General features: G+C 46.4%; 1 protein-coding gene and 1 long non-coding RNA gene across 2 annotated transcripts; one reads left to right on the top strand and one right to left on the bottom strand.

The window, feature by feature from the left end:
* Positions 1-238: 238 nt before the first annotated feature.
* LOC119827961 lies at positions 239-7,715 on the bottom strand. The gene is made up of 3 exons (XR_005287733.1): positions 7,542-7,715; positions 5,084-5,255; positions 239-2,146 (listed from the first exon to the last, which is right to left on the bottom strand). It is a non-coding gene; the product is annotated as an uncharacterized LOC119827961 (long non-coding RNA).
* A 2,197-nt stretch (positions 7,716-9,912) lies between these two features.
* Positions 9,913-22,719, top strand: Slc30a10 (solute carrier family 30 member 10). Its single transcript, XM_038348992.2, has 4 exons — positions 9,913-10,881; positions 11,563-11,640; positions 19,595-19,834; positions 21,085-22,719. Exons 1-4 carry the CDS (start codon positions 10,266-10,268, stop codon positions 21,570-21,572), a joined length of 1,422 nt encoding a protein of 473 aa, XP_038204920.1. The 5' UTR covers positions 9,913-10,265; the 3' UTR covers positions 21,573-22,719.
* The last annotated feature ends 3,229 nt before the right edge of the window (positions 22,720-25,948 follow it).

The raw sequence follows: 25,948 nt of genomic DNA, 5'->3' as shown, positions 1-25,948 counted from the left end.
TAACCTGGCCCCAGAGTCAGAGAAACCATATCCCAAGGGAGTGAGGCTGAGCATGTCCGGTCAGGAAAATGACATCTTCCTCTGGCCTCCATTCTTGTACACAGGCATTGTGAGCCACACACCTGCGCATGTGCACATCACACACACACACACACACACACACACACACACACACACTTCAGCAGTGTGAGAAAAGGGTTTGAAGGAGGCTTAAAAGAAATCCCACACTAGCTCAGAATTGAGAATAATAGATGGTTATTTATTAAGGGGTAGACTCAAATCACAATCCTCTACTGGAATGGAGAACAGCAACCGAATCCCGCAGCCAGAAAAGAGGCCTGATGTGTGCTTTACATGGGCATAAATAGTCTAAGAGGCCATGCCCAAGTGGGCTGGTAACTTAAAGGCTACCCGTGGTAGGAATTCCTACAGAAGAGTTCTCTCCGGCTTTGCCATTCTCTCCAAGATGTAGACCTAATTATGATGTTCCTTGTGTTACTGTGTGTTTTGTCCCCTCTAGATGATAGCTTGTTTTCTCATAGTCTGTGGGCGCCAGAACTGGTCACGGTCCAGGCCTGCCTAGTACTTAGCTCTAGATGCTCCATTAGCACAGGGTGTTGTATATAGGTGTTCTCTGTGTCACCCGGACCCTTCCTTCCAGGGAGTGATGCATATCTTCTGTGTAACTGCAGAGTTTAGCAATGGTGTCCTGGGGTTCAGGCTTTGTGGAACTTTTCCATACAATGAGAGAAGAGGGAAAGAAGGGAGAAAAGGGGAAGAAGGGGAAGGAAAGATGAAGAAGGGAAGAAGGGAGGACACTGAGTTTCCTTCCACCTTGTCTGTGCCCGGCTCTGTTGACCTCATCAGCCTTCTCAGAACCCGTGGGTCCTGTGTTTCCGTTTCCTCAGGGAGTGGCTCCCTAAAGTTCATTTCAGCATTAGGCTTATGGTCACCTCAAGAGTAGACGTTGTCTGGGATCTTCAGAGCTTGGTGACCACTCATGTTCTGTGCTTCTCCAGGCTGTCTTCCCATTGCTTCTCAGTACTGCCCGTCAGCTCTGAGCTGGAGAGAGGCCTCCAGGCCTCCACTCTCCCAAAGGCTGGGCTGGGTGCTAGTGGTCCGATGGTTTAATTAGAGCTCTACACTTGGCCTTCTTCCTGCTCCACCATATGCAAGGCCGCTGCTCTTACTGGACTGTCTTCCTTTTCTTTGTTCTTTTCTGGGTCAGACGTTGGTTTTTCAAACATAGATTTTTTTATTGTTTTTGTTTTATAATCACAGGGAGAGGAATGAAGTCAGTGTCTTATGGGTCAGCCAAAAGCATCTGCTGTCCAAACAGATCTCGTCAGCTCTCAGCCCTGAGCTGGACATTCTTGCTCGAAAGGCATTTTCTAGTTACACCTAGCCTCTGCCCTAGGCCCAATTCAAACCATTGTTGCCCTACCTCGATCCCAACCAGTATTCCCTGCCTGTGTCCCAATAGTCCCATCTCTTTCTTGTTCTGTTTGCTATACCATAAATATTTTATGCCAGTTTCCCTGGGCTTTGCTTAAAATAGTTCCAAGTTCCACAGATGTCAGTGTGTAGTGGCCACATAGCTCTCCTGGTTACTGTTTAACAAAATACCTCAAATTTATACACAGGGATTCTGAAGTATGGGGTTTGGAAGGAACACAGTGTGAACAGCCTGCCTGTACACACGGTGTCTGAGGTCTCACCTAGGGAAGCTGGGGGTGGCCTAGTGGACCAAGGACACTTTGTGGCTGGAGACTGCAGTCACTCACATCCGGCACACTGTCTAGTAGGTCTTGATGCTCAGGACCGCTGGTCAAACAGCCTGCAGATAACCTGTCCATGTGGCTTCTTCATGCAAGAGCAGCCTCAGGACACGGCTGGAGGTGGCACAAGACTCTAAGCACAACTTTTGGGCAACCAAAGCTGAAGCATCTCTGTCTTCCGAATCTGAGGCTGTGGCGACAAGGTGGCAGGAGTGTCAGGCCCCATGTCTGGACACCAGCATGAAAGCCACGCTGTAGAAGACGAAATGGGGAGGAGGCATCTTCCAAAAAACGTTCTGCACACTGCGAATCCTTTCCATGGGCAAAATGCACTTGCCTCTCCCACAGACCCCTGAAAATCCGCTGGACTTGGAGCAAAAACATCATAAATGACGCAGATTAAACTCCTCGAGCCCCCTCACCCCGACTGGACGATCTTTACAAAAACCAATGGGCTGCCTTTTACACACAACTCCCCAGCATCGTGAGGGAACAGGCACAGGATGCTGGCATCACTCCCCAGTTGTATTTGTTTTAAGAAGCACCTACACCTTTAGGGTCATGGGTGTTAAGCATTCCAGAGTCTGATTCTCTCTTCCGGGGCAGAGGATGGGCTGCAGTCCAGACTGCTCCCCGAAGTCTCACCTTTTTGTCTCTGGTTGTCAGTCCCCGGGCTAGCCTGATCTAATTCCCTTTGAAGAGTTTTCAGATGTGGGCACACTTCTTTTTCTTCGTTGTGTTTCTCTAGAACCAGGGAAGCTCAATTTGTTGGATGTTTCTGGAGGAGCAAATGACTTACTCTTTCATTTCTTTTGTACCTAAGGCTGAAGCTAATAATCATAATAAAAACAGTCTCAGAGAGAGGGGGTGACTATTAGCTGTTCTTTTAGCTGTTCTTCTGTAAGGAGTGAGCTGCTGTGACTTGATCAAACTCTGTGTGGTCTACCCTTACTTTGGACCTGCCTGGCTGCCCTGTTTCTGTCTGCCCATCATCTCTATCCTCTGTGTCTCCATCATCTCTATCCTCTGTGTCTCCATCACCTCTATCCTCTGTGTCTCCATCATCTCTATCCTATCTCTCCATCATCTCTATCCTATCTCTCCATCATCTCTATCCTCTGTCTGTCCATCACCTCTATCCTCTGTGTCTCCATCACCTCTATCCTTTGTGTCTCCATCACCTCTATCCTCTGTGTCTCCATCACCTCTATCCTCTGTCTGTCCATCTCCTCTATCCTCTGTGTCTCCATCATCTCTATCCTCTGTGTCTCCATCATCTCTATCCTCTGTGTCTCCATCATCTCTATCCTATCTCTCCATCATCTCTATCCTCTGTCTGTCCATCACCTCTATCCTCTGTGTCTCCATCACCTCTATCCTTTGTGTCTCCATCACCTCTATCCTCTGTGTCTCCATCACCTCTATCCTCTGTCTGTCCATCACCTCTATCTTCTGTGTCTCCATCACCTCTATCCTCTGTGTCTCTATCATCTCTATCCTTTGTCTGTCCATCACCTCTACCCTCTGTCTCTTCATCATCTCTATCCCCATAGGTTTCTTTGGACTCCAGACACTCCTCATTATCTATCTTGACCAGAGTGTGTTGGAGAATTAACCTCATCTGCCCACTCCCAGGCCCCCTACCCTAACACCCAGGTACATTACCCCAGCTACTTTCCTCTCTAAGAGCTCAGTTCTTTGTAAGCAGGTGAGTCCTAAAAGGAAATCCCAGTGGGATTCAGGGAGAACTTGGCGCTAGCCCAGCATCTACTTTGGTATGGTAAAGTGTACCTCAGCCATTTGTCCCGAGTTTGAGACCTAACAGTGGTAGTATAGGATGGAATACAGTGCCATGGACATGCCACTGAGCTACAAACATTTCCTAGCCCTTTAAACATACTGAAATTTGTAAAATGCTCTGTTAACCAGAAGCTAATTAGTTCTGAGCCAATTAAAATCATTAGGTTAGTTGGACTAAGGGGAAATAGATGATTTTATGAAATATGTAGTATTCTAAATACCTCTCAAAGAGATCCTACAATGCTGCTTGGTCAGTAGAAATCGAGTTCTGGGAGGTTGATGGTGAGCCGGTAATGGGAGGGGCTGCTGTAGCTTATCTTCGGGTGTTGTGCCAGCTGGGCACCTGTGTTATTCTGTTTGATTCCCTGCAGAAGAGGGTGATATCCCATGTCTAGATGACAAATGGGAACACAAATGACATACTGGCTCACATCAGACAGAGCTGGGATTGGCTTTGAGGTCTTCATGACTCTTTAACTTGCACCCTTGTGCTGCCCCACCCTGAATGTGTAACCAGCGCATTGGGTACATGAAGGCACACACTGGGAGGTTTTAATTAATTAAAGTTTTTGAGATAGGGCTTCCCTATGTTGCCTAGGATGGTGTGAGACTCATTAGGTAGCATAGGTTGGCTTGGAACTCATGACCCTTCTGTCTTTGCTTTGCAAATGCTGAGATGTACAAGCATTTACCATGACACTCAGCCAACAGGGATTATTTGAACAGTTGTTTCTCATAATCTCTTGGGCAAATGGCCATTTTTTATTTTCATGTAGTCTAAAGATTCAGGGAAGTCCAGCAGGTGAAGAAAGACGCTTGCGTGAGTTATCTCTGATGGCTTCAAATAACATATCTTTTTGTAAATTATGAAGCAATATAGAATTTTACTTGCCATTAAAACTATTGTGAGGTTTAGATTGAACACCAAGGTGGCATTTTCTACCTTTTTTCTTTAACTTTGAGGATTCATTTGAATTAGAAGTAGTCTCATAGCTGGATCCCACTCCCCATCAGACTCCACATGCCAATGAGTAGCACTGAACTCTGAACAGGAAGTGTTTTCTAACTTCCTGGTTTGGCCTCTAATGCTCTCCTCTTCTTCCCCCAACCATGCCCAGACCTCTACAGGCCTTGAGCAGCGTTCCCCATACAGTGACTATTAGTTACTCTTCTCTAGGATGTGAATAATACCTGACCAAAGCACCTTGGCAGAGACCTTGCACAGTGTGTCACGATGAAGAAGCCATGTGGCATGCTGGTAAGGCAGCTGGCCTCTGAGCCCTCAGTCAGGAATCAGAGAATTCGGGGCTGCTACTCAACTCACTTTCTCCCTTTTAAGCAGTCCAGGACCCCAGATCGTGGAATGGTGCTGCCTAACTTTCCACCTCAATTGACTTAATCTAGAAACTTTCTCTTATAAAGTAGTCCCTAAGAGATTCTAGATCCTTGCAAGTGAACAAGCGATGCTCACTATCATAGTGGCTTTCTGGGGATGCCCTTGTTACCTGAAGGAGGGATGAGACCGGAAGTCCAAAGTCAGTGTTCATAACCACAAGTGAATCCCAGGTAGATACCATCTGCGCTTAAGTGAGGACAGGACAAAGGACTGTTTCAGCTTCATCGGTGACCCGTCCAAAGGGAGGTTGACTGCTTTATCCTTGTTCATGTCTCTCACTTCTGTCATGAAAATCGAGTCACCACATCAATTCAATTTCTCACAAACTTAGTGTATTCTGAAATACTTTGTGGGAAACCCTTCATCATCCTTGGTGCTCTGGAAAATCTATTCCTTAAAAAAAATATCACATAGGCAGTAGTGGCACACACCTTTAATCCCAGTACTGGGGAGGCAAAGACAGGTGGATCTCTGAGTTCAAGACCACCCTGGTCTACACAGCAAGTTCCAGGTCAGCCAGGGCTACACACAACAATCCTGTATTCCAAAACAAAACAAGAGCAACAATAAATCTCTACAGTCAATGACACTGGGATCCATGTTTTGTTTGTGTGGAAATATTGTCATTCTGATGATTTGTTTCCTATAGTTGCAGGGATTTTGAATTGTCTTACTTGTTTCTAAGTTTGTGTGTGTGTGTGTGTGTGTGTGTGTGTGTGTGTGTGTGTGTGTGTAGACAAACATGAGGGCCACAGCATGCATGTGAACGTCAGAGGACAGCTTGGTGGAATCATTTCTCTTCTTCCACATTTACTTTTGTTCCAAAGATTGTACCCAGGTCCGCACTCTTGCTCACGAAGGGCCTTTACGAGCTGAGCCACCCTACCAGCCCTGACACTGCTTACTAAATACGTGTACACATTTCTTTGCTTCTTAGATGAAGCTGAAAATAAATATTTAAAGTTTCTCTCTAAGTCACCATAGACCAGAGACACAGTGTTCATAATACAGAGGATCCCCGACAGCCTGGCCTCTCTGCCCTTCAAACACTTCAGACAGACCAAAGCTTTGAGTCCTTTGATGAGAGGAATGATCTGCCTCCTCCATGTTGAACTACCAAACTCAGGTGAGGGGTTACCTATGAACACTTACTTACCTGTGAACCTTCCTTGTAAACTTTTATTTCCCTACGTGAGTCTCATGATGGCACCACAGTTTTGATGTTGTTATAACTGTTACCCCAATGAGGAAGGAGAAGATGTGAGGACCCTGTCCAGGTCACGTGACTTGTAGCACATAGTAGTGTTCAGATTTGGTTCCAGGTTAGCCCAATTTTAAAGACCATGATAAGCTGATTTATTTCTAATTCAATTTTCATGCTTATTTATTTGTTTTATGGTGTGTGTTTGTGTGTGTGTACGCGCGTGCACATGGGTGTAGTCCATAGTGCTCAGGTGGAGGTCAGAGGACAGTTTGTGGGAGTCAGCTCTTTCCTTTCACCTTGTAGGTTTCCAGGATTGAACTCAGGTCATCAGGCTCCGTGCCAGGTTCCTTTACCTGCTGAGCCGTCTTACTAGCTACCTTATTTACTTTTAAAGTCACATTTCAAAATTGACATATTAAAAGAAAAATGCCACTATAGAAAGAATAATAATCCCCAAATTTATGTACTGCAATGCATCAGGTTTTGGGCCATCAAAAAGGGAATTTATAATCCCAGTACTGGGAGAAGAAGGCAGGAAGATTGAGTTCAAAGCCAGCCTGGGCTACACAGAAAGACCCTATCTCAAAATGAAAACAAATACAACCCTATAATTAATTAATTAATTAATTAATTTGCTTTAGAACAAAAGGATTTGAAAAGATCAATCTGATATACGTGAAGAAAAGAAGCTCTGGGCACTCTCTGCCTGGGTCAGAGCCTACACCGGCCGTTTTCCAGGTTGTGTGATCTTAGTGTGCTGGCTTCAAAGCTCAGGCTTCATCTTTTTCAGAAACAAAATTGTTTGTAATAAAACATTATTTAATATGTTTAAAATACTGTATGAGGGTACTGGAAGGTAGAATGTGATAATGCCTATAACGTGCTCGGTCCAAGGCTACAAATAAGAGCTCAGTGAACAAAAAGCTGCTGAAATATACGTTGTAAGACAGCTGCATCTGTCAAGTGACTTAGATAGGCCATGTAGTGTAAGTTAGGCAAAACATTTTTCTGGGGGCTGGGGAGATGACCCAGTCAGCAATGTACTTGTGCAAGGATGAGGACTCAAGTTCAATCCCCAGCAACTATGTGAAAAGGGGAACATGTTCTGCGCATCCCTGTGATCTCAGTGATGGAGAAGTGGAGACGGATGGATTTCCTCAGCTCCTGGTCAGCCAGCCCAGCTGATCATCAGGGAGTTTGGGGTTCAGTGAGAGATTGCTCTCCCCTCTCCCATCCCCCACAAAGTCAAACTGACTGGGGAAGACATGTGCACACACACCAATGCAAACATAGCACACACAGTGCCACACACACTCCCCACTTTTCTATAGTGCATCTTATGGGCAGTATCTGGAACACTTACCTTGTGGTCAGGAACTGACTGTGGACAGGAACATCAGAGACCTGTGACCCCCCTGCTCCTCAGCCTCTGGCTTTTCTATTGCTTCTGGGCCAGTGCCATAATTCTCATCTGCCCTTGGCTGGGAGGATGACTCACCAGGAGGCAGGAGTGATATGTTTCTGCTGATTTCTGGGTTTTTTTTTTTTTCAGCTGTGAATGAACAAGAAATTCAATTAGGCAGGAATGCTTGGGCCGTGCTGGGTGAGCTGTAAGAGGCCCTACTCTCTTGTCAGTCAGTGCTGGGGTTTGAACCCAGTGTCTTGCATGTGCCAGGCAAGCGTTCTACCACTGAGCACAACTCTCAGCCACACTCAGCTGTCATAGTGTCATATGTCATAAACTGTAGAGGTTCCATCGTGTGAAGACAATGTAGGCTATATGCTGGGGAGAGCACTTGGCTGCATCGCTGGTGTGTGTACATTCGCATTTTATCTGTTGGCCAGTAGTGATCCTATGACATGTGTACTGCGCTACTGCTAATCACTCTAGCAACTATAACCGTAGCATTTATCGAGTGCTTACTGTATACTAGGTACCGTGACAAGCACTTTACACACTGATTTGTTTCATCCTTGCTATACAATCATTGACCCCACTTTACAGTAATGAAAACAGGCCCAGGTGATTATGGAACCTGTCGAAAACCTCTATAGCTTAAAATTTTCATTGTTTATATTTTCTTAGTTCTACATTATCGGTCACATTTTATTTATTTATTTATTTATTTATTTATTATTTATTTATAGAATTTGCTTGTGTTTTCATGTAGAGATATTTCTCCTAGAGATATTTGTTTGTTTGTTTAAAAGACAAACTCACCAAATATTGGGGTTACAGGCTTGAGTAAAAAGGGAGTGGATAAAAAAGGGAGTGTTAATAAACTTCTTGTAGTTGGAGCTTCCCTAATAGTAAGGTAGGACCTTTGAATCAGGGATTTTTTTTTTTTGAGACAAGGTTTCTTTGTAGCTTTGGTGCCTGTCCCGGGACTGGGTCTTTTAGACCAGGCTGGCCTCCAACTCACAGAGATCTGTCTGCCTCTGCCTCCCGAGTGCTGGGATTAAAGGCGTGCGCCACCACTGCCCGGCGAATGGGGGATATTTTAAATGGTATTGATAGAGACCTTCAGAGACCATACAAAAGATGGAAGCATACTTTAAGGATAATACAATGAGTGGGGCCGGAAGGTAGAATGTTACACCGGCTACCCTGGTTAAGCCCAGCAGGCTACAAAATAAAACAAAAAGTGGTGTTGGAAAGATGGTTCAGCAGATGAAAATGTTTGGCATCAAGCCTGTGGTTCTGAGTTCAATCCCAGAGACCACGAGAAAGGAGAGAATTAACCCCCCCCCCCCAAATTGTCCTCTGACCTCCACCTGTAAGCCGTAGCAACAAACTTAATCCAAATTACTTTTTAAGTTAAATGTTTTGCTAATGGACTCCAGTCTCAAGCTTCCTTGAGAACAGTTAAGAGTGAAGGCCTGCATGCACTACTGTGGCTTTGTTTTGAGGGAGGCCTTGTTATTTATTTTCAAGCTCCAGACTGGGGCATTTTTCTTGCTGGGGGTGGTGAAATTTCATGGGGAGACGTGGAGAGAGGTTGCTCTGATTCGCCTTCAGACCCTTCCTAAAATGAGAGTGAGGTACAGGGCTCCCCATCCACACCCCATTGAAGTGACAATGGCAAATCCCCCTTTTGAAGGGGTTGCTGAGGGAATGTCCTGGACTCGAGCTCCCTTTGAGGGAGTGTCATTTGGAAGCCGGCCTATTTGGAAGAAACGACTTGGGTCAATCAATTGAACTATGGGTATCGGGTCATCTCTGGGGTCAGCAGAAATTCTCTCCAGCATATTATGAAAGGAGACTAAGCCTGGCTGCTTCGATGGTCAAGGAACTTGGATCTAGCCCTGGGGTGCTGCACCAGCGCTCCAAGCTCATGCTTACAGCTGTGTGGTAGCAAACCGCCTGCGCGGTCCGCCTTTCCCTCTGTAGAAAGATCAAACGCGGAGACCCCCACAAAGGGGAGATGGGGATACTGTGCCATGAGGGAGTAACAGAACGCATCCGCGCTCTTTGTGAAGAAGAGAGGATAAAGGGCTTTGGTGGTGGGCACAGAAACGGGAGCGTTAAGTGAGGAACAAGATACCGGTTAACCAAAGGAAAAGCAGGAAACGCCTTTAAGGGCAATTGGCCCCACCAGCTCGTAAGGAATCTGCCCTGCAACTCGCGTCTGGGCACGTAAGCACGGGTGTGCAGTGATCACTCCCACTGCAGCCCAGGTCGTTATCAGCGGCTTTCACAGATCTGTAGTGGCGCGGGGGTGGGGGTGGGGAGAGCTGGAGGAGCGGGGACCATCGGGTGCATCCCGCCTCTCTGAGAGGGTGGAGGTGGGGATCTAAGAAGATTGGCATCCCGATGCGCCCCTCCTCCCAGCAGCTCTTCTCTCCAGCCCAGTCCTAGAAGAAGACACAGGCCGGTGGCCACCTGCCAAGTCAGGCTTGGGCGGCAAGAGAGGAGGGGCAGGGCCCCCGGGAGGTGGCCTTTGCGATACTGGGGCCACTCCTGCAGACTCTGGCCGTGCGGGAGTGAGCTGACTGTACAAAAGGCCCCGGCGGGGCAAGGTGGGCCTGCGGCAGGAGGTGGGCTCCAGAACCCCCCACCTGTTGCGGGGCGCGGTGGGCTGCAGAGATGGGTCGCTACTCCGGCAAGACATGCCGGCTGCTGTTCATGTTGGTGCTCACCGTGGTCTTTTTCGTGGCCGAGCTGGTGTCAGGGTACCTGGGCAACTCCATCGCGCTGCTCTCGGACTCGTTCAACATGCTGTCTGACCTGATCTCGCTGTGCGTGGGCCTGGGCTCCGGCTACATGGCGCGGCGTGGTACCCGCAGCTCGGGCGCCACCTACGGCTATGCTCGGGCCGAGGTGGTGGGCGCTCTCAGCAACGCGGTCTTTCTCACCGCGCTCTGCTTTACCATCTTCGTGGAGGCCGTGCTACGCCTCGCGCGGCCCCAGCGCATCGACGACCCGGAGCTGGTGCTCATCGTGGGCGCCCTGGGGCTGGCAGTCAACGTGGTGGGGCTGCTCATCTTCCAGGACTGCGGCTCCTGTTTCGCGGGCTGCACCCGGGGGCGCCGGACCCGCCCTCCGCAGCCGCCACATCAGGGAGACCCTTGTAACCCTTTGGGGAGTTCCCAAGGAGCTGCGGCAGCCACAGCCCCCGGCTCAGACGCAGTAGTGACTCTCCGGGGGGCCTCGGCAGGAAAAAAGCTGCAGGAGGGCGCGACCGTGTTCTCGAATGTAGCAGGTGCCTTTCGGTTGCATCCTCCTATACTGGGACCGCTTTGTCCTTCCCCTCACCCCCCTCCCCATGCATCTGGTCCCTTTTTCTCATACATTCCCTCCTTTTCCTTTTGTTTCGTGATTAACAACAACAAAAAAATTCTCTTCGTAGCCTATTTTGCCCCTCTTGTAACTTAACTTTCTCTCCTTCCTTCCTTCTTTCTTCTCCCTTCCCTGCCTTCTCCCCCACCCCCACATTTCCCTCTCCCTCCTTTCCTCCTTGACCCTGCCAGTTCTTATCCTCTCCTGTCTCCTTGTGACAGTATTGATCTTGGAAATCAATTCTTATTATTGGGCAATAGGGAGCACTGCCTAATCCTCCCATCCCCTTCCCTGGTGCTGCTATCTGGACTTGTTTCCTCCCTCGACACATCAATGTTAGGGCTATCCTCAGCCCCTTGGGTATTGTGGGTTTGGGGGATATGTATAGGCTTATACTTGCCCCGTTTAAATTTGAAAACTGTGTGTCCAAGGGTCGTCCGCGGGCTTCCTCTGTGTTGAAAAGCCCGTCTGGGCTGAGCGTGGGAGAGGTGGGGACTCCCGTATACTAGGAGGTATTGAACGTAACAAAACTGCATTTTGAGTTCATTGGTTCTTTTTGTTTGTAGAACTTATACACAACACAAGGTTTCTTCTTTGAATGCAGGTGATTCCCTGAACACCCAGAATGAACCAGAAGAGACGACGAAAAAAGAGAAAAAATCTGAAGCCCTGAATATCAGAGGTAGGATTGTCTTTGGACTAGCTTGGGACCCTTTCCCATAGTTCAGAGGGCTGGGCTGCAGCTATGACTTCTGTCCGGCTTTCAGTAAGGCAACAGTGTGTTGGAGAATAGGTCAGTTACCTGCAGACTATGACCCTCTCCTCTTGCCTAATCATTGCATTGATGTTTGGGGGAAAACCTAGTTGCTAATGATTTATCTTTGCTCTAATTAAGCCTTGCTGCAGCTGCCTGCTGCACAGGTCAGCGCCATGTTCTGAGTCACACATATGTGTCGTGTTCTCCTGAGCTTCACGTATCAGTGTCATGACCTCCTGATTGCTACATATGTATCATGTTCCATAGATCTCCACATGTCAGTCATGTTCTCCTAAGTTCCACATATGAGTATTGCCTTCTACTGAGTACCAAATATGAGTGTTGTGTTCTCCTGACCTCCACATCATCAGTGAAATATTCTCCTTATCTTCACATGTAAATGCCATGTTCTTCTGAGCACACATATCAATGCCATGTTCTCTTGACCTCCACATACATATCATATTCTTCTGATGTCCACACATCAGTCATGTTCTCCTGACCACCACATTATCAGTGAAATGATCTCCTGATCTCCACATGTGAATGCCATTTTCTCCTGATCCCCACATATCAATACCATGTTCTCCTGACCTCTACATATGTGTCATGGTCTCCTCAAATCCACATATGTATCAAGTTCTCCTGATCCCTATACCTCAATGTCATGCTCTGATCTCCTATATCAGTATACTCTCTCCTGATGTCCACATATGGACATATGAGTATCATGTTTTACTGATCTTCACACATCAATATCATGTTCTTCTGATCTCCATATGTGTATCATGTTCTTCTCATATCTACATATGTATCATGTTCTCATGAACCCCTCAACCAGGGCCAGGTTGGTCTGAGCTGATCTCCACACATCAGTGTCACATGACTGTATACCTGATTTTCTACTTTCATGAATATTACTGACATACAATGCACCCTATTTATTTAAGATTTGTGTGTGTGTGTGTGTGTGTGTGTGTGTGTGTGTGTGTGATGCTGGAGATGGGACCCAGGCTTTGTCCATGCTAAACACATGCTGTACCATTGATCCATACCCAAAGCCCCATTGCAGCTTATTTCAACTGGCTATGATTTGTTTGTTTGGAGACAGGGTCCTCTTATGTAGCCATGGCTGGCCTGGGACTCACTATGTAGTGCAGGCTGACCTTGAACTTATGACAGTCCTCCTCTCTTAGTCCCCTCACGGCTGGAATTGCAGCATATTTTCCACTATGCTTGGTATTGACTGTGATTTTGCTAATGGTGGAAAAAAAGCACATTGGCCCACTACCCAAATCTCTGCCCCGTGTGACATTACTGGATGTCTTTATTGCCACAGTTCTTTACAGTAGGAATTTGCTGAGAAAGGGACTATATTATTAAAACTCTCACTTCCAAGTTCAAAGTTGGGGTTATGGTGAGCCTTATGGAAGGCAACTAACTATCATACTTCCTACCCCATGTTCAAAGTTAGCAGTGCTGGGCGTCATGAGGGAGTGCTCTCCCTGGACCCTGCTGTAGCCATCATCTTTCCTTTGTAACTTCTCAGATATTTTTCCAGTAGAGTGATTTTAGCCTTAGTCAATTCCCAATCTTTGTGTGTGGGTGTGTGTATGTGTTTGTGTGAACAGTGTCTCTTAGTAGCTTAAATTGGTCTTTACAGATAAGGGAACATAATCTAGAGAGTGTGGCAGCTTCCCCAAAGTCCCCTTGGCTACCAGCAGAGTTGGGCTGTACTCTCAGCTCTTTTTCACACATATGGCTCTTCCCATGGTCACACACGCCTCTGGCCTCTGGAAAGGAATGGCTTGCTTCTCCAGTGGGCTTATCCCACTTCTTGATTGATGACTGATGTAGCAGGGCCCAATTTATCATGGACTATAAGAAGCCATGGGAAGAAAGGCAGTAAGCAGCTTTCCTCCATTGTCTCTGCATCAGCTCCTACCTCCAGGTTGCTGCCATGCTTGAGTTCGTGCCTTGATTTCCCTTAGGGACAGACCAAGTTGCTTTTCGTCATGGTCTTTATCCCATCAATAGAAAGCAAACTAAGACACATGGCAGGCATTTTAACCAACAGACCACTGCCCCAGTCCCAAAAGCCATCTCTTCATTTTCGCCGTGGCGACTCTTATTGTAATGTGAATAAGAGAGATAAATTCATCTTTTGCCGCAAAAGTGTAAGGCACAACCCTTTTAAAGTTCTCGTAGTGGCTGATATATCGGTGGCTGATATAATAAATCTTAATAATAGGGTCAAGCTTACTGCATTAAAACACTGTCACAGCATGTCAGCAGCATCATAAACAGATGAATGGCAGTGTGACATCACTTGAGAAGACCTCTTCTTTGATGAGATTTTTCTTCTCAGTTGCTCATTTTCTCTAGAGAGAAAGCGCCCATCTTTTCCTGGTGCCCTGTGATTGCGTGCACACACAAACATCTTCGAAGGCTGCCTTCCATCCTGGATTTCAGCTTTGGTCAAATTGACAGTATTGGTATATGCCAGTTTCAGGAGACATGGCAATTTTTATGGAGAGTCAGTGTGCGAAGGCCAAGCACGGAGGTCTTCTGCCTTTGCAAAGTAACCCTGTAGGCACTGCAGGAGACGGGGACATCCATGGAGATCTTTGTCTCTCAGGACACCTGGCAGGTTCATCTCTGGAAATCACAGCTATGCCAGCCAGCACTTCTTCCTACGCATTGCCTCCCTGTCTTCTCCCGATCCACTGTCCCAGCCCTCTAGCCTCTCCTTCCCACATCCCATCACCGCTGCACAGGTGAGCAGGTAGACCCTCTGCTAGCTCCTAGTTTGGTGACTCTGGCTGGTTATCCCCCTTGCCCAGCTGCCTGCAATGGCATCCACCTGCAGTGGTGCAGAGAGGGTCCCACGCAGGCTCTGGTATGAGCAGAGAACTCCACAGTTGGTACCCATCTTTCCTTGTACCTTCTAGGTCAGTGCTTAGAGGGACCTGAGACATTGTCACGTGTACCATGGGGACCAGTTTCTGAGGAAAGGGAGGTGGATCATCAGCCTTATCTCACATGAGACCCATCTTTAGTAGGCTTTATGGCTCACAGAGATAGTATCAGGGTCTGAGGCTACCTGTCTCTTCCCTATAAGGCATCTTTCATTCAGGCCTCCCTGGAATCCTGCCTGAGTGGCAGTGTTCTCCTGGGGCTGCCTGCTGCAGTCAATCTCTTCCTCAGGGATCCTTCAGTGTTCTCATCAAGATGACCCCCTCCTTCCCCAAAATGTCACTGACACACCCAGCTCAGAATCTGGCCTGTGTGCCTTCACTCAGTGGGTGACTGTGACAGCAGCCAGGTACTATTATTTTTCAAAAAAACTAGAAGAAAATATTGAGTTTTTTTTAACTTTTAACATAAAGAAAAGGAAAAGTAGGGTTCAAGGGGCTAGATATTTGACTTAATATTACATAGTGTGACCATGTGTCAGAATAGCACAGGGAGCTTGGCTCAGTGGTACATAACAGTCCCCTCAGCACCCCAGAGGCTGGGAGAGGAGAAATGTGAACTGGAGACCAGCCTGGACTAGATAGTGAGGCCCTGTCTCAAAACAGAAAAAGGACCAAAATAAACATTGCCCCCACTGGCAAAACAAATTAAAACAATTCCCCAACGTATTCCATTTTTATCAGTTACAACGAAAATTTTCCTTCCCATCTTGCCAGGGAGCTATGATTCTGTGATTCTGTGATTTGACTAGGAAATTCTGTGATTTTTACATTTCAAGACATTAGCAGGTGGGGGCGTAGTTTTGTGGTAGGGCACTCACCTTGAGTGTTGTAGATCCTGAGTTCTAGTCCAGCACTGAAGATACACTTTTTATATCTTTATGGAGAGATGGGGGTGGGGTAACAATTTCATCAATTGTGCTATATTATTGGTGGTGGACCTTGAACCTACAGCTTTGTGCATGTTAAACACACTCTACACTTGTGATCTTCACCCCATCCACAGCTTTCTTTCCAGCTGAAGTTCATGATGGTTTGGGCCCTAAATTCTGCTTAGCAGAGTTTAATCATCCCACCTGAGGTGGGAAGTGGAGCTTGTGTAGGACAGGATGCAATGGTCCTCTACCTCTCCTCCCCTAACATTCTGCTGCTGTAGTTCTCAAGAGAGTCACACTCTGTGGATCCAGGTTGGCCTTGTAGCTAGCTGCCTCCTTAAGCCTCCTACGTGCTGGGATCACAGTCCCCAGTCACTGCTCTGGCTGTCCCTCTACCTGTGTGTCTCTGGGTAGTGAGGTGGGACCCCCCCCCATCCCCATTAGATTTAAGTGAGGCTACGGGTCCTGAGATAGTAGGTTTTCCTATCTGGGCAGTAACATTTGGCACTATCACCAAGAAAGCAAAGGTGTGTGTCAGGGGAACAGGTGGGTAGGGCCACTCCTGGCAAGGTTCTGAATTTCTCTTCTGTGGCTGGGAACAGGGACCGGGGAGGATGGGAGACAGAGTGCTAGAAAGTGGGACTATCTCATGTATATATTGAATCAGTGTCCTGTTGCTTTAAGAAAACCACTCAGTAAAAGGCACAGGGACAACGCCATTGACCAGGGGTGTCACTCAGAGGCCAGGAAGTGTGAGCAGCTCCATTCAAACACCTTCCAGGCCAGACCATTCAGTCTCGTCCATGAGTGAGCAGTTAGCAATCAGAATCATCGTTAGTTCTTCTGAGTGAACCCTTTGGATACCTGGGGTGGCCAAGCACACCTTTCTTAACTACATGTTTTCTTCTAGAACAATCTTTTGACAACTTCTATGTGCATTCAAATCACCCAGGCAGTCTTGTTCAAATGCTCACTTGAATTTGATGACTGTATGATCTTGGGAAAGTTGCTTAATCACTCAGTGCAATTTCCCCCTTTGTAGAGTGGAGAGGCAACCTCAGGTGGACCTTGGAGGGCAGGGTTCCCCTCCGTCCTGTGTCTCCTGTTTCTTCTGGCTTCTGTTAGCACTGCCTTGCATACGGTTCATTCCCGTGCTGTGTGTTTAGCTGTTTCTATCTCTTCTAAGAGACTGTTTTCTTCAAGTTTAGCTCTTTCCTTCTCATGAGGACCGACTGCTGCTGCTGGTGGATGGGTGGGCATACTGGGTGGATTTTAATTCCACCATGAGCTCTGCAACTTCACGCACCCTGACTAGGGTCCCCATCTAAACGCTCAAGCTTAGCAGTTCTCTTGGTGACTTCATTGGCTGGTTTTGCTTTCTGCAGTTCTAAGCATATAGATCAGAAGTTCAATACTCTATTTTATTATTTTATTTTATACTGGGTCTTACTAGGTAACTCTGGCTGCCCCGTAGCTCACAGGTATCTGTCTGCCTCTGCTTCCAAATTGCTATAATTAAAGGCGTGTTCCACCGCACATTCTTTTACGGCCAAATACCCTGTGCCCAGCACCAGTTTGGCCTGGCATACCTCCTACTTCCAGCACTGTCCTGCTAGAATGTCACCCACTGCTTCTGTGAAGTATCAGATGGTGGGTGGCCTTTTGGATACTCCACCTTTATGGCCTGGGCAGTTTCATTTTTTTCTTTAAATTTTTGTTTATTTGTTTGTGTTTTTCTGAGACAGGGTCTTAGTGTGTGACCTTACAGAGAGGCCTGGACGTCACTTTGTGGGCTAGGCTGGCCTGAAAATCTCCATGTAGTCCAGGCTGACCCTGAACTGTCTATCCTTCTGCCTCAGCCTTCTGGGTAGTTGGATTGTAGGTGGACACCATCATACCCAGTCACAGGTACTCGTTTAAAAAATCATTTTTTATTGCATGGACAATAAATAAACATTACATGCATGCACATGCATGCATGTGTAGTGGTCACAGGACAACTTGCAGGAGTCAGATCTCTCCTTTCTACCACGTGGGTCTTGGGGATCGAACTTCAGCTGTTAGGCTCGGCAGCCAGGGCCTCCGTCTCTGAACCATTGCCACGGTCTGTTGACAGGTGTCCTTAATGTGAACCCAGTGATTTGAAGCTCTTGACTGGCGTGATTTTGTGGGGTGTGCTGGGTCGTGTGAATGACAGACACCCCCTTTCTCAGCTCAGGACAGGACCCGCGTGGAACCGAGACTCTAACGAGTTCTGCTGCTGCTGGTGTTGCAATTTCAAGGGCGCAATTCTGGGGTTCCTTTCAGGAACGCAAATTCTTTGTGTCTACAGTTTTAACCCCACTGACTAGATTTCCCCTGGATTTTCTGAATTCTATTTTAATGTGCATCCACAGCCTAGACCTTCTTTGCTGAGGATTGCATCTTCCCTGCAATGAATTGGCTGAGAACTTTAGAACCCACACTTTTTTTTCACTTTGAGGCAGGACCAAAGCCTCTCCTGCTTCCCATATTTAGGCTGAGCAAAGTATTCTTCCAAAAAGAATGGGCTCCAAAAAGCCAGTTCAAGCACTAGGGATAAATCCTGGGCCCACTGCCAGTGGCGCCACAGACTGCCCAAGCCTCACAACTGTCCCCCACATTCTGAGGGTCTAGTTTGGTCCTATGCAGTAGAACCTACAGCTTTAACCCTTGTGTGTAGAGTTTTATTTTATGTGATTGTGACCAATGGCTTTTTATTCAGAGGAAACTTCTTCAGGCCTTTCTTAAACTAAGCACTACGGAGATAACAATGGGCCAGTGAGAAGTAGACGGGGTCTCCAGGAAAAGGGGGAGTGAGTTGGGGTTGAGGGAAGCCAGAGACCCCAAAGAACCACTCTTGATGTGTCATGGTTCTGTCTGAACCTATACCCAAGGGACAGAATGATTGCCCGGCATGGGTGAGACGCTGGGTTCCATCCCCTGGCAACCATAAAAACAGCAATAAAAGATGATGGGGCCTCCATCACGTTGAGCGCATAAGGGATTCAGAAGGGGAGCCACACCCGACACCTGACTCATGGAGTATATAATAAAGACACAAACTTTGAAACCAGGCATGGTGATTCATGCCTGCAGTCCCAGCACTGGGCTGTCAACGCTGGAATATTTGGAGTTTCAGGCCAGCCTGGGCTATACAGTGAGACTTTTTCTCGAATAAAAAATGAAACAATATTTCGGGTGTAAAGCTAGCCGTGCGGGAGCAGGGCAGGACGAAAAGCAGGCCTGCCCGCAGCTTGTTACTACACAAAGGTTTAAAAGAATTTGATGTGCAGATGCTGCTGGAAGAGCACCGCATTGTTTGCTCAGCTCTGTTTCCCATCATAATGCCCTTTGGGGGGGGGGTGGTGATGATGCAGCAGTATCAGCTGGTGACACAGAAGGTGACAGCTAGCCCAGGTTCTTCCTAGGCCATACCTCTTCCTGGGCTCTCTGGGTCCTGGGTTGCTGGCCTGAAATTTCTTTTTTTGTTTAAATTGTTTTTAATTAAAAAATTGAAATTGAAATATAATTATATCATTTACCTTTAAAAACATTTTCATTAACATTTTCATGTGTGTGTGTGTGTGTGTGAGAGAGAGAGAGAGAGAGAGAGAGAGAGAGAGAGAAAATGAGAATGTGTGGGTATGCATGTGGAAGATAGAAGACAGAGGCCACCTTGCAGGAGTGCCACATTATTCTACCACAGCGTCCTAGCGACCAACCCCAGGTAGCAATCACGTGGCTCTGGCCTGAGATTTTGTTTTCTGAGTAGTTTCTATTGTTATTTTGTCTGTTTTAAGATCACCTCACTACTTAGGCTGTCCCCCTGCCTCAGCCTCCCAAATGCTGAGGTTTTACAGGTGTCTATCACACACTGGCCTTGTTCTTGTTGTTGTTTTAAATTCTGACCTATTCAGCGCTCTAAGGTTTGTGAGCTGGGCTCACTGATTGTCGGTTGGCTCCAGCCCTCGGCTCTGGGACTTACTGGTCTGCCTTCCTTCCTGGCAGGCGTTCTTTTACACGTGATGGGAGACGCCTTGGGGTCCGTGGTCGTGGTCATCACGGCCATCATTTTCTATGTTCGTCCGCTGAGACCTGAAGACCCGTGTAACTGGGAATGCTACATTGACCCCAGTTTGACTATCATCATGGTCATCATTATTTTGTCGTCTGCTTTTCCTCTGATCAAGGAGACCGCTGTCATCCTGCTGCAGATGGTCCCCAGGGGACTTAACATGGAAGAGCTGAGTAAGTGGACTGCATGTAGAGGGTGACCGTTGACACTTTAGCGTCGCTCAATCCAGAGGGTTACGATCCCAGAGCATGTTACATCTCGTGTGATGGAGGCATGCTTCATGTGGCTTGTAGTCTGGAATGATAAGTCACAGCTTCAAGAACCAAAGGTTCTTTGTAGCACGATTCTCTGACTTGCAAATTTTTGAGAATGTAAAGGTTGGGCAAAACACACTCCTGGACTGTTTGACCTCACGACAAGGGTGCGTTTTAATTCTATTAAGGTCACTCCGCAAGGCCTATGTCTTTTTACCTTTTTAAATTTATACTTTTATACCTTTTTGCCCCCTGAAAGATGAGTCATTCATGTTGTAGATAACGCTTTCTAATTAGTTAACATGCATGAGCCAGGGAGTTATTCCGTGGCACATTACACTGTGAAAAGGCCGTGTTAAAGGACCCCTCCTCAGTCTAGGGTGAAGCCTTCTCATTTGCTTTGCTCAAATGCCCACCTTGGTTATGTGCCTCAGGCTATAGGTTTCATAGACTTTGAATATATGCCTAGAAGTAGCACTCTGGTAAGTGATTTTGATCCATGCCGTCTAAACTAGCCCATCTGTCTGTCTGTCTGCCTGTCTGCTTATCTATCTGCCTGTCTGTAAGTCTATCATCTACCTATCTCTATAATCTATTCATCTATCAATCTTCCATATATCTATCTTTCATCTACATGTCAATTTATCAATCATCTATTAATCTCTTTATCTCTATGTATCTATTTATTATCTATCAATTACCTGTTTATCACCCATCTATTGGTAACCTATCTATCTATTTACCTGTTATCTATCTATCTATCTATCTATCTATCTATCTATCTATCTACCTATCCATCTATCTATCTGAGGTAGGATCTCCCTATGTTGTCCTGACTGGCATGGAATTTGCTATGTAGACCAGGCTACCTTGGAACAGACTGTGCACATGTAGCCCAGGCTGCTCTAGAACTTACTGAGACTGATCTTGAACTTGCAATCTTTTTGCCTCATGCTCTTGAGTTACTTATAGGCTAACACTGCATGATGTAGGAAATCAGAGGTAAGGGTCATTATGAGAAAATCGACTCTTGAGGGCAGTTCTTCTTGCTGTTGGCTGTGATAAACACAGTCTTGGTGGCCATGATTGGGCACACAGGCCCCTCCCATGATTCCAAGCTTCTGTTCCAGTACTCACTCTTGGCTGTTGTCTGCTCCTGTCTCTTGTAGTGAGCAAGCTCTCTAGCGTGCCTGGAATCAGCAGTGTGCACGAAGTGCATGTCTGGGAACTGATAAGTGGGAAGATCATTGCTACCCTGCACATCAAGTACCAGAAGGACATCGGGTACCAGGATGCCAGCAGAAAAATCCGAGAGATCTTCCACTATGCTGGAATCCACAGCGTGACCATCCAGTTTGAAGCAGTGGACTTGAAAGAAACCCTGGAGCAGAAGGACTTCTTGCTGAACTGCAGTGCCCCCTGCATCTACCAGAGCTGCGCTAAGAAGCTGTGCTGTCCCCCGGGGACACTGCCACTGGCTCTCGTCAATGGCTGTGCCGAGCAGAACGGTGGGCTCCCTCGAGAGACTTACCGAAGCATAAGCGATGCTCAGGAAGTGACCATTGATATGGTTTTGGATGGCTCTCTGAGGCAGCAGGGGCAGACTCTTAACAAGACTCAAGAGGGACAACATTGGGAAAACAGTACTCATTTTTAGTGGGTGCCCACACAAAATCAGACTGTCTGGACAGCACATTGGGTCACCGGCTCTGCTTGTGCAAAGAGCTTTGTGGGCGTGTACCCTGTCAGTAGGGGTCGGACGTTTGAGATGTGAGTGCAGCAAGCCTTCTGGTTTTTATGTGGTGGCTCACCCTTTTACACCACCCTGCGTGTCTCATGCTTCCCTATTTTTAGTGTGGATGTGAGTTTCCTAAACCAGGCTTCCCTAGCGTATGTGTCAGGGACGTGGAAGGCTGGGACTCAGGACTCAAAGTCAGTCTTGTGGTGTGGGGGCTCGGGCGTGTTAAGGAACTGCTGTGTTACGAGATGTGTCCGCTAGCCCTTGCTTTTAAACTGATCAGAACTTCTACCTGACTCTCAGGTGAGCTCAAAGCTTCAGTGGGTAGGGGAAAAAAATGAAAGCACATGAACTATGATTTTCTCTCTTCCCCTCAAAGATCGAAAGTTGGCTATTTGTGGCACTGCAGAAGCATATATTCCTAGGTCCGTTCTTGGACCACGAGAAACAGATACCTAATAAATAAATGCTAAACGCATAGTTGATAGGGTGGAAAAACAGGATGCCTCTCAACACATTAGAGGAGGTGACTTTGCTGCAGAGGAGAGAAAAGTGGGTTTGGACCATCTCTTTGTTCTGTGAGGTGTGAGGGGGCTAACGTCTACTTTCTGCTGGGAACGAAGCTGTGGCTGTGGTGTGTTGCAGGTGTTTCATAGTGTAACACATTCTTTACACTCACAAGTGTGGGGACAGGCTTCTACTTTCTTACTGACTTACCATTTCTGAGAGTCTCCTGGTAGGATAGCTGCCGCTTACTGTTCTGTTCTGACAATAGTTTTATGATCACATTGATCCGTGTAGCATCGACCAGGGGAATGATGAATATTCCGGGGGGCAGGAGAATACTCATTCCTGCTAAATAAACAAGCTAGCCTGTCTCTGATTTAATTAGGCATATTTAAAAGTATTTATTATAGTTGCTAACTAGTAACTATATGGAAAAGCTGATATCCAACCAAGAAATGAAAAGTAACTTAATTGATGATTTTTAATGTGTTTGGTGGCACTTAAAGTTTTATGTCTGTGACCCATGTTACCAAGTTTAAATAAATTGATGATGATCTTATTTAGACATATAACTGAACTGTATTGGTAGGAGAAAGTGCAGAAATGTCTCTCATGTGTTTTACACCTTGTTTGGGCATCCTCCTTTAACCAAAGCCTCATAGGTACCAGATGGGGATGTCTGACATAGGGAGCCCCTCTGTGTTGGACAAGTTTCAAGGTCGACGGAAAGTGATCTTGTCCTAGGCTATCGGCTTTGATCCTACGGAGAAACAACACAGGATTCATCAGAAGTGGTGGATGGTCACAGAAACGGCACCCACATTTTCCAGTACAAGCACCATATTAAAGAAAATGTCTTTATTGGGCATGGTGACACATCCCTGCAGCCCCGGCTACTCAGGCAGTTGAGGAAGGAAAGTCACTTGAGCCCAGGAGTTCAGGCAAAATAGCGAGAGTCAAGGTTTTGGTTTTGTTTGGAGTCTAGAAAATTGTTTGTTCCTTAGAAGTTGATTGGATTTAAATCAACCATCCATAGGTAAACAGAAAAATATTTAAAACCTTTCTAATTCCCAGAAGTTTATTGCGTTAGATTATATGCACTTTATAAACCAGAGAGGAGCAAAGACAAAATTTCTACTTTGGGCATCAAACGTGTGACAGATGAGTGGACTCCCTAGGAGCCCAGCGTGGTCATGTGTGAGCAGGTTCCTCCATGTAAACACGTTTAACGCCTTGACTGAAGCCAAAGGAGAAACTTGTCCCTAACTTAATGAATCCGAATTCATACCACTCTGCCTTATAGTTAAAGGGAAAGCTGTAATTCTACAGTTTTCCTGCTACTGGCTAAAGGAATGTATTTTAGTTTGCATGTAAATAACATTCTTTAATCTCTGAAGTATTTTTTTTTTCTGGAAAGAAAATACATTTAATTACAACACAATTAAACCTAGCCTCAGGAAGACAATCTTGATTGGCACACAGAAAATTATAGACAGGAGCCAGTGTGAAATACAGCTTTTTTTGAAGACAGCTGAAGTGTGTTTAATAACGTGCAAACAAGTAGAAAGGAGGCAGTGTTTTGCTACATGGCTGTCTTCTGCACCTCCAGCCCTGGATGTGTGATATTTTTGTTTGGGGTTTCCTGGGCCATTGATTGTCTTGTTTTTTTTGTTTTAATCCTTTGATGGCAGTACATGGTATCTCCCCTCCCTGAATCGGCAATCAGCATGCACCGGTGAACAAGACAACCTACTTTCTTTGAGTGACCCTCAGTCCCTGTTCCTGCAGGCTTAGGTTCATCCTAGAACCCCAGCCCCAGGCCTCCTGCCTGCCTTTCCTTCCATCCTGCTTGTCTTCTTGGTTTCCCCCATAAAGTGGTGGTGATCAATCGTTGCCAGAACCTTCAAGGTTGTGAGGCATACGCTCAACTGTTGAACTAAATTTCCAACCTCAAAGATTTTTTTTATAACACGCATTACATCCTCTGTGGGACAGGTCAGGACTTGGTGTCCTTCATGCTGACTTGTCCTCTGCCCTTCTAGGATTTTTCTTGCCTTCCTGTCTTTGGTTGTCTGGATAACACATCACTTCCTTCCAGCACCAGTTACTGGGACTGATTGCTTCATTTAGTTTCCCATTTTCTAATCTCAGTTTTAAGAATTGAGATCTTTATTTCTTAACATTCGGTTATTATAAATGCAGGGCTACCAGTCTCCATTGTACATACATACACACCACACACACACACACACACACACACACATCCTGTAAATTAGGAACTCCAAGATTCCATGGAGTGCGTGTTTGTCTTTGTCAGGGTGTCTCCATCCTGACATGCTAACATTCTAAGTTTAGTGTGGCAGGCCCTGTTAGGTATCACATATTGTTTAGTGGAATTATTGACTTTTTATCACAAATCCTAAATCATCCTCCCAACCTATGACAGCTAAAAGTTCCTCTGGATATTGCTATGTATTCCCTGGGGAGAAGTTTTGTGTCCCTTTCTATTTTTGAACTACTAACTCTAACCGTGCTTGAGCATTATTGATGGAACCCTCCCCCACCCCAGCCCAACAATGTTTTTAGTGTCCTTCATTCTGCAGGATTCACTACCCCCTGTCTCTCAGGCGGGCCTGAAGTGCTCCACCCCAGCTTCCACCTCCTGAGTCTGGGGGTTATAGGCATTCCCCCCCCCCCAATTTGGGTTAGGAGTCACTGCTTACAAGCAATATGCTAAAAGCTATTTAATTTGTTGTGCCGAGGCTAGAAGCCTCAGCCTTGCTAGGCAGGCATCCACTCAAACACTGAACTACGCCAAGAGCCAAGCACGAGTAACCCAGCAGTTTAAGTTATCCTTGATGTGAGTTCGAGGCTCGCCTTTCTACCTGAGATTTCAGTTCGGTTACATTTTGATTTGGGTTTTGAATTTCGTTGGAGATCACTGACTGACAGTGTCCTTCTCCATCTGTCTGCCCTTGTCTGATCTCCTGTCACCCTTTGGTGCTCCTGAGCTTATTTCCAGTCAGGTGACCCTGAGTAGGAATAAGGTTCGCCAACCAAGAAAAGTTTCTTAAACAGAACTTACATCAGATGAAAACCCTCAATGTATACAATGTTCTTAGAATTTGGAACAGCTTCCTTTCTCTCTCTGACACTTCCCCTTTCCCTAATTGTCCCACCCCCACCCAGACTTTTCTTATTTACATGGAATTTTCTCAGCTAAGTTAGTAGGACTGGCGCCTTGGGCCAGAGACGCTGAACCTAAATGTAGTGGGTCCAGTCCAGAAAAAGACAATTGTTAAGGGGGAGCCATGCCTACTGGAGGCCTGAGGTTCTGTTACAGTATTGTGGAGTTTTGTTGCTTAAAAATCCCCCTTCTCTTCTCAAGGGCAGGTCTGCCAAAGTGTAACCGTCACCTTGAGGGGGATTGTTAAAACTTTAAGGTAAAGAGTTTCATAACTCCTTGCTAATTGTATGTAATTCCCACAACATATACATGTTGTACATATATACAATGTATGATACATGCCTGTTGCGGGGGGAGAATGTTCAATGGTGCTGAAAATGAAATGTTTCTGTGGAAATTAAACAGACAATTCAAAGCAGTGGAATTTGTGGAGTCTGTCATTTATGGGGGTTAGTTCATTTTTCAGGGTGGCTAATTCATTACTTAATGTCGGTCTGGTTTCCACAGCTGGGAACTAGCTGGTCTCTTTACATCCCAGCTCGCCAACACCTCTGGCAGCACCACAGGCCTCATCTCTCCGTTTCCCATGACGGTATCAGGT

This window comes from Arvicola amphibius, chromosome 12 (genome assembly GCF_903992535.2).
Source record: "Arvicola amphibius chromosome 12, mArvAmp1.2, whole genome shotgun sequence".
Classification (NCBI taxonomy): Eukaryota; Metazoa; Chordata; class Mammalia; order Rodentia; family Cricetidae; genus Arvicola; species Arvicola amphibius.
The sequence above is the reverse complement of the archived record's forward strand: the minus strand, read 5'-3'. Positions and strand labels throughout refer to the sequence as shown.

Excerpts from the sequence above, each read along its gene's own strand:
- Slc30a10 (XM_038348992.2), top strand. The coding sequence starts at position 10,266 with ATGGGTCGCTACTCCGGCAAGACATGCCGGCTGCTGTTCATGTTGGTG. Across the intron at positions 10,882-11,562 it reads CGTGTTCTCGAATGTAGCAG|GTGATTCCCTGAACACCCAG; the intron begins GTGCCTTTCGGT and ends CTTTGAATGCAG. Across the intron at positions 19,835-21,084 it reads ACTTAACATGGAAGAGCTGA|TGAGCAAGCTCTCTAGCGTG; the intron begins GTAAGTGGACTG and ends TGTCTCTTGTAG.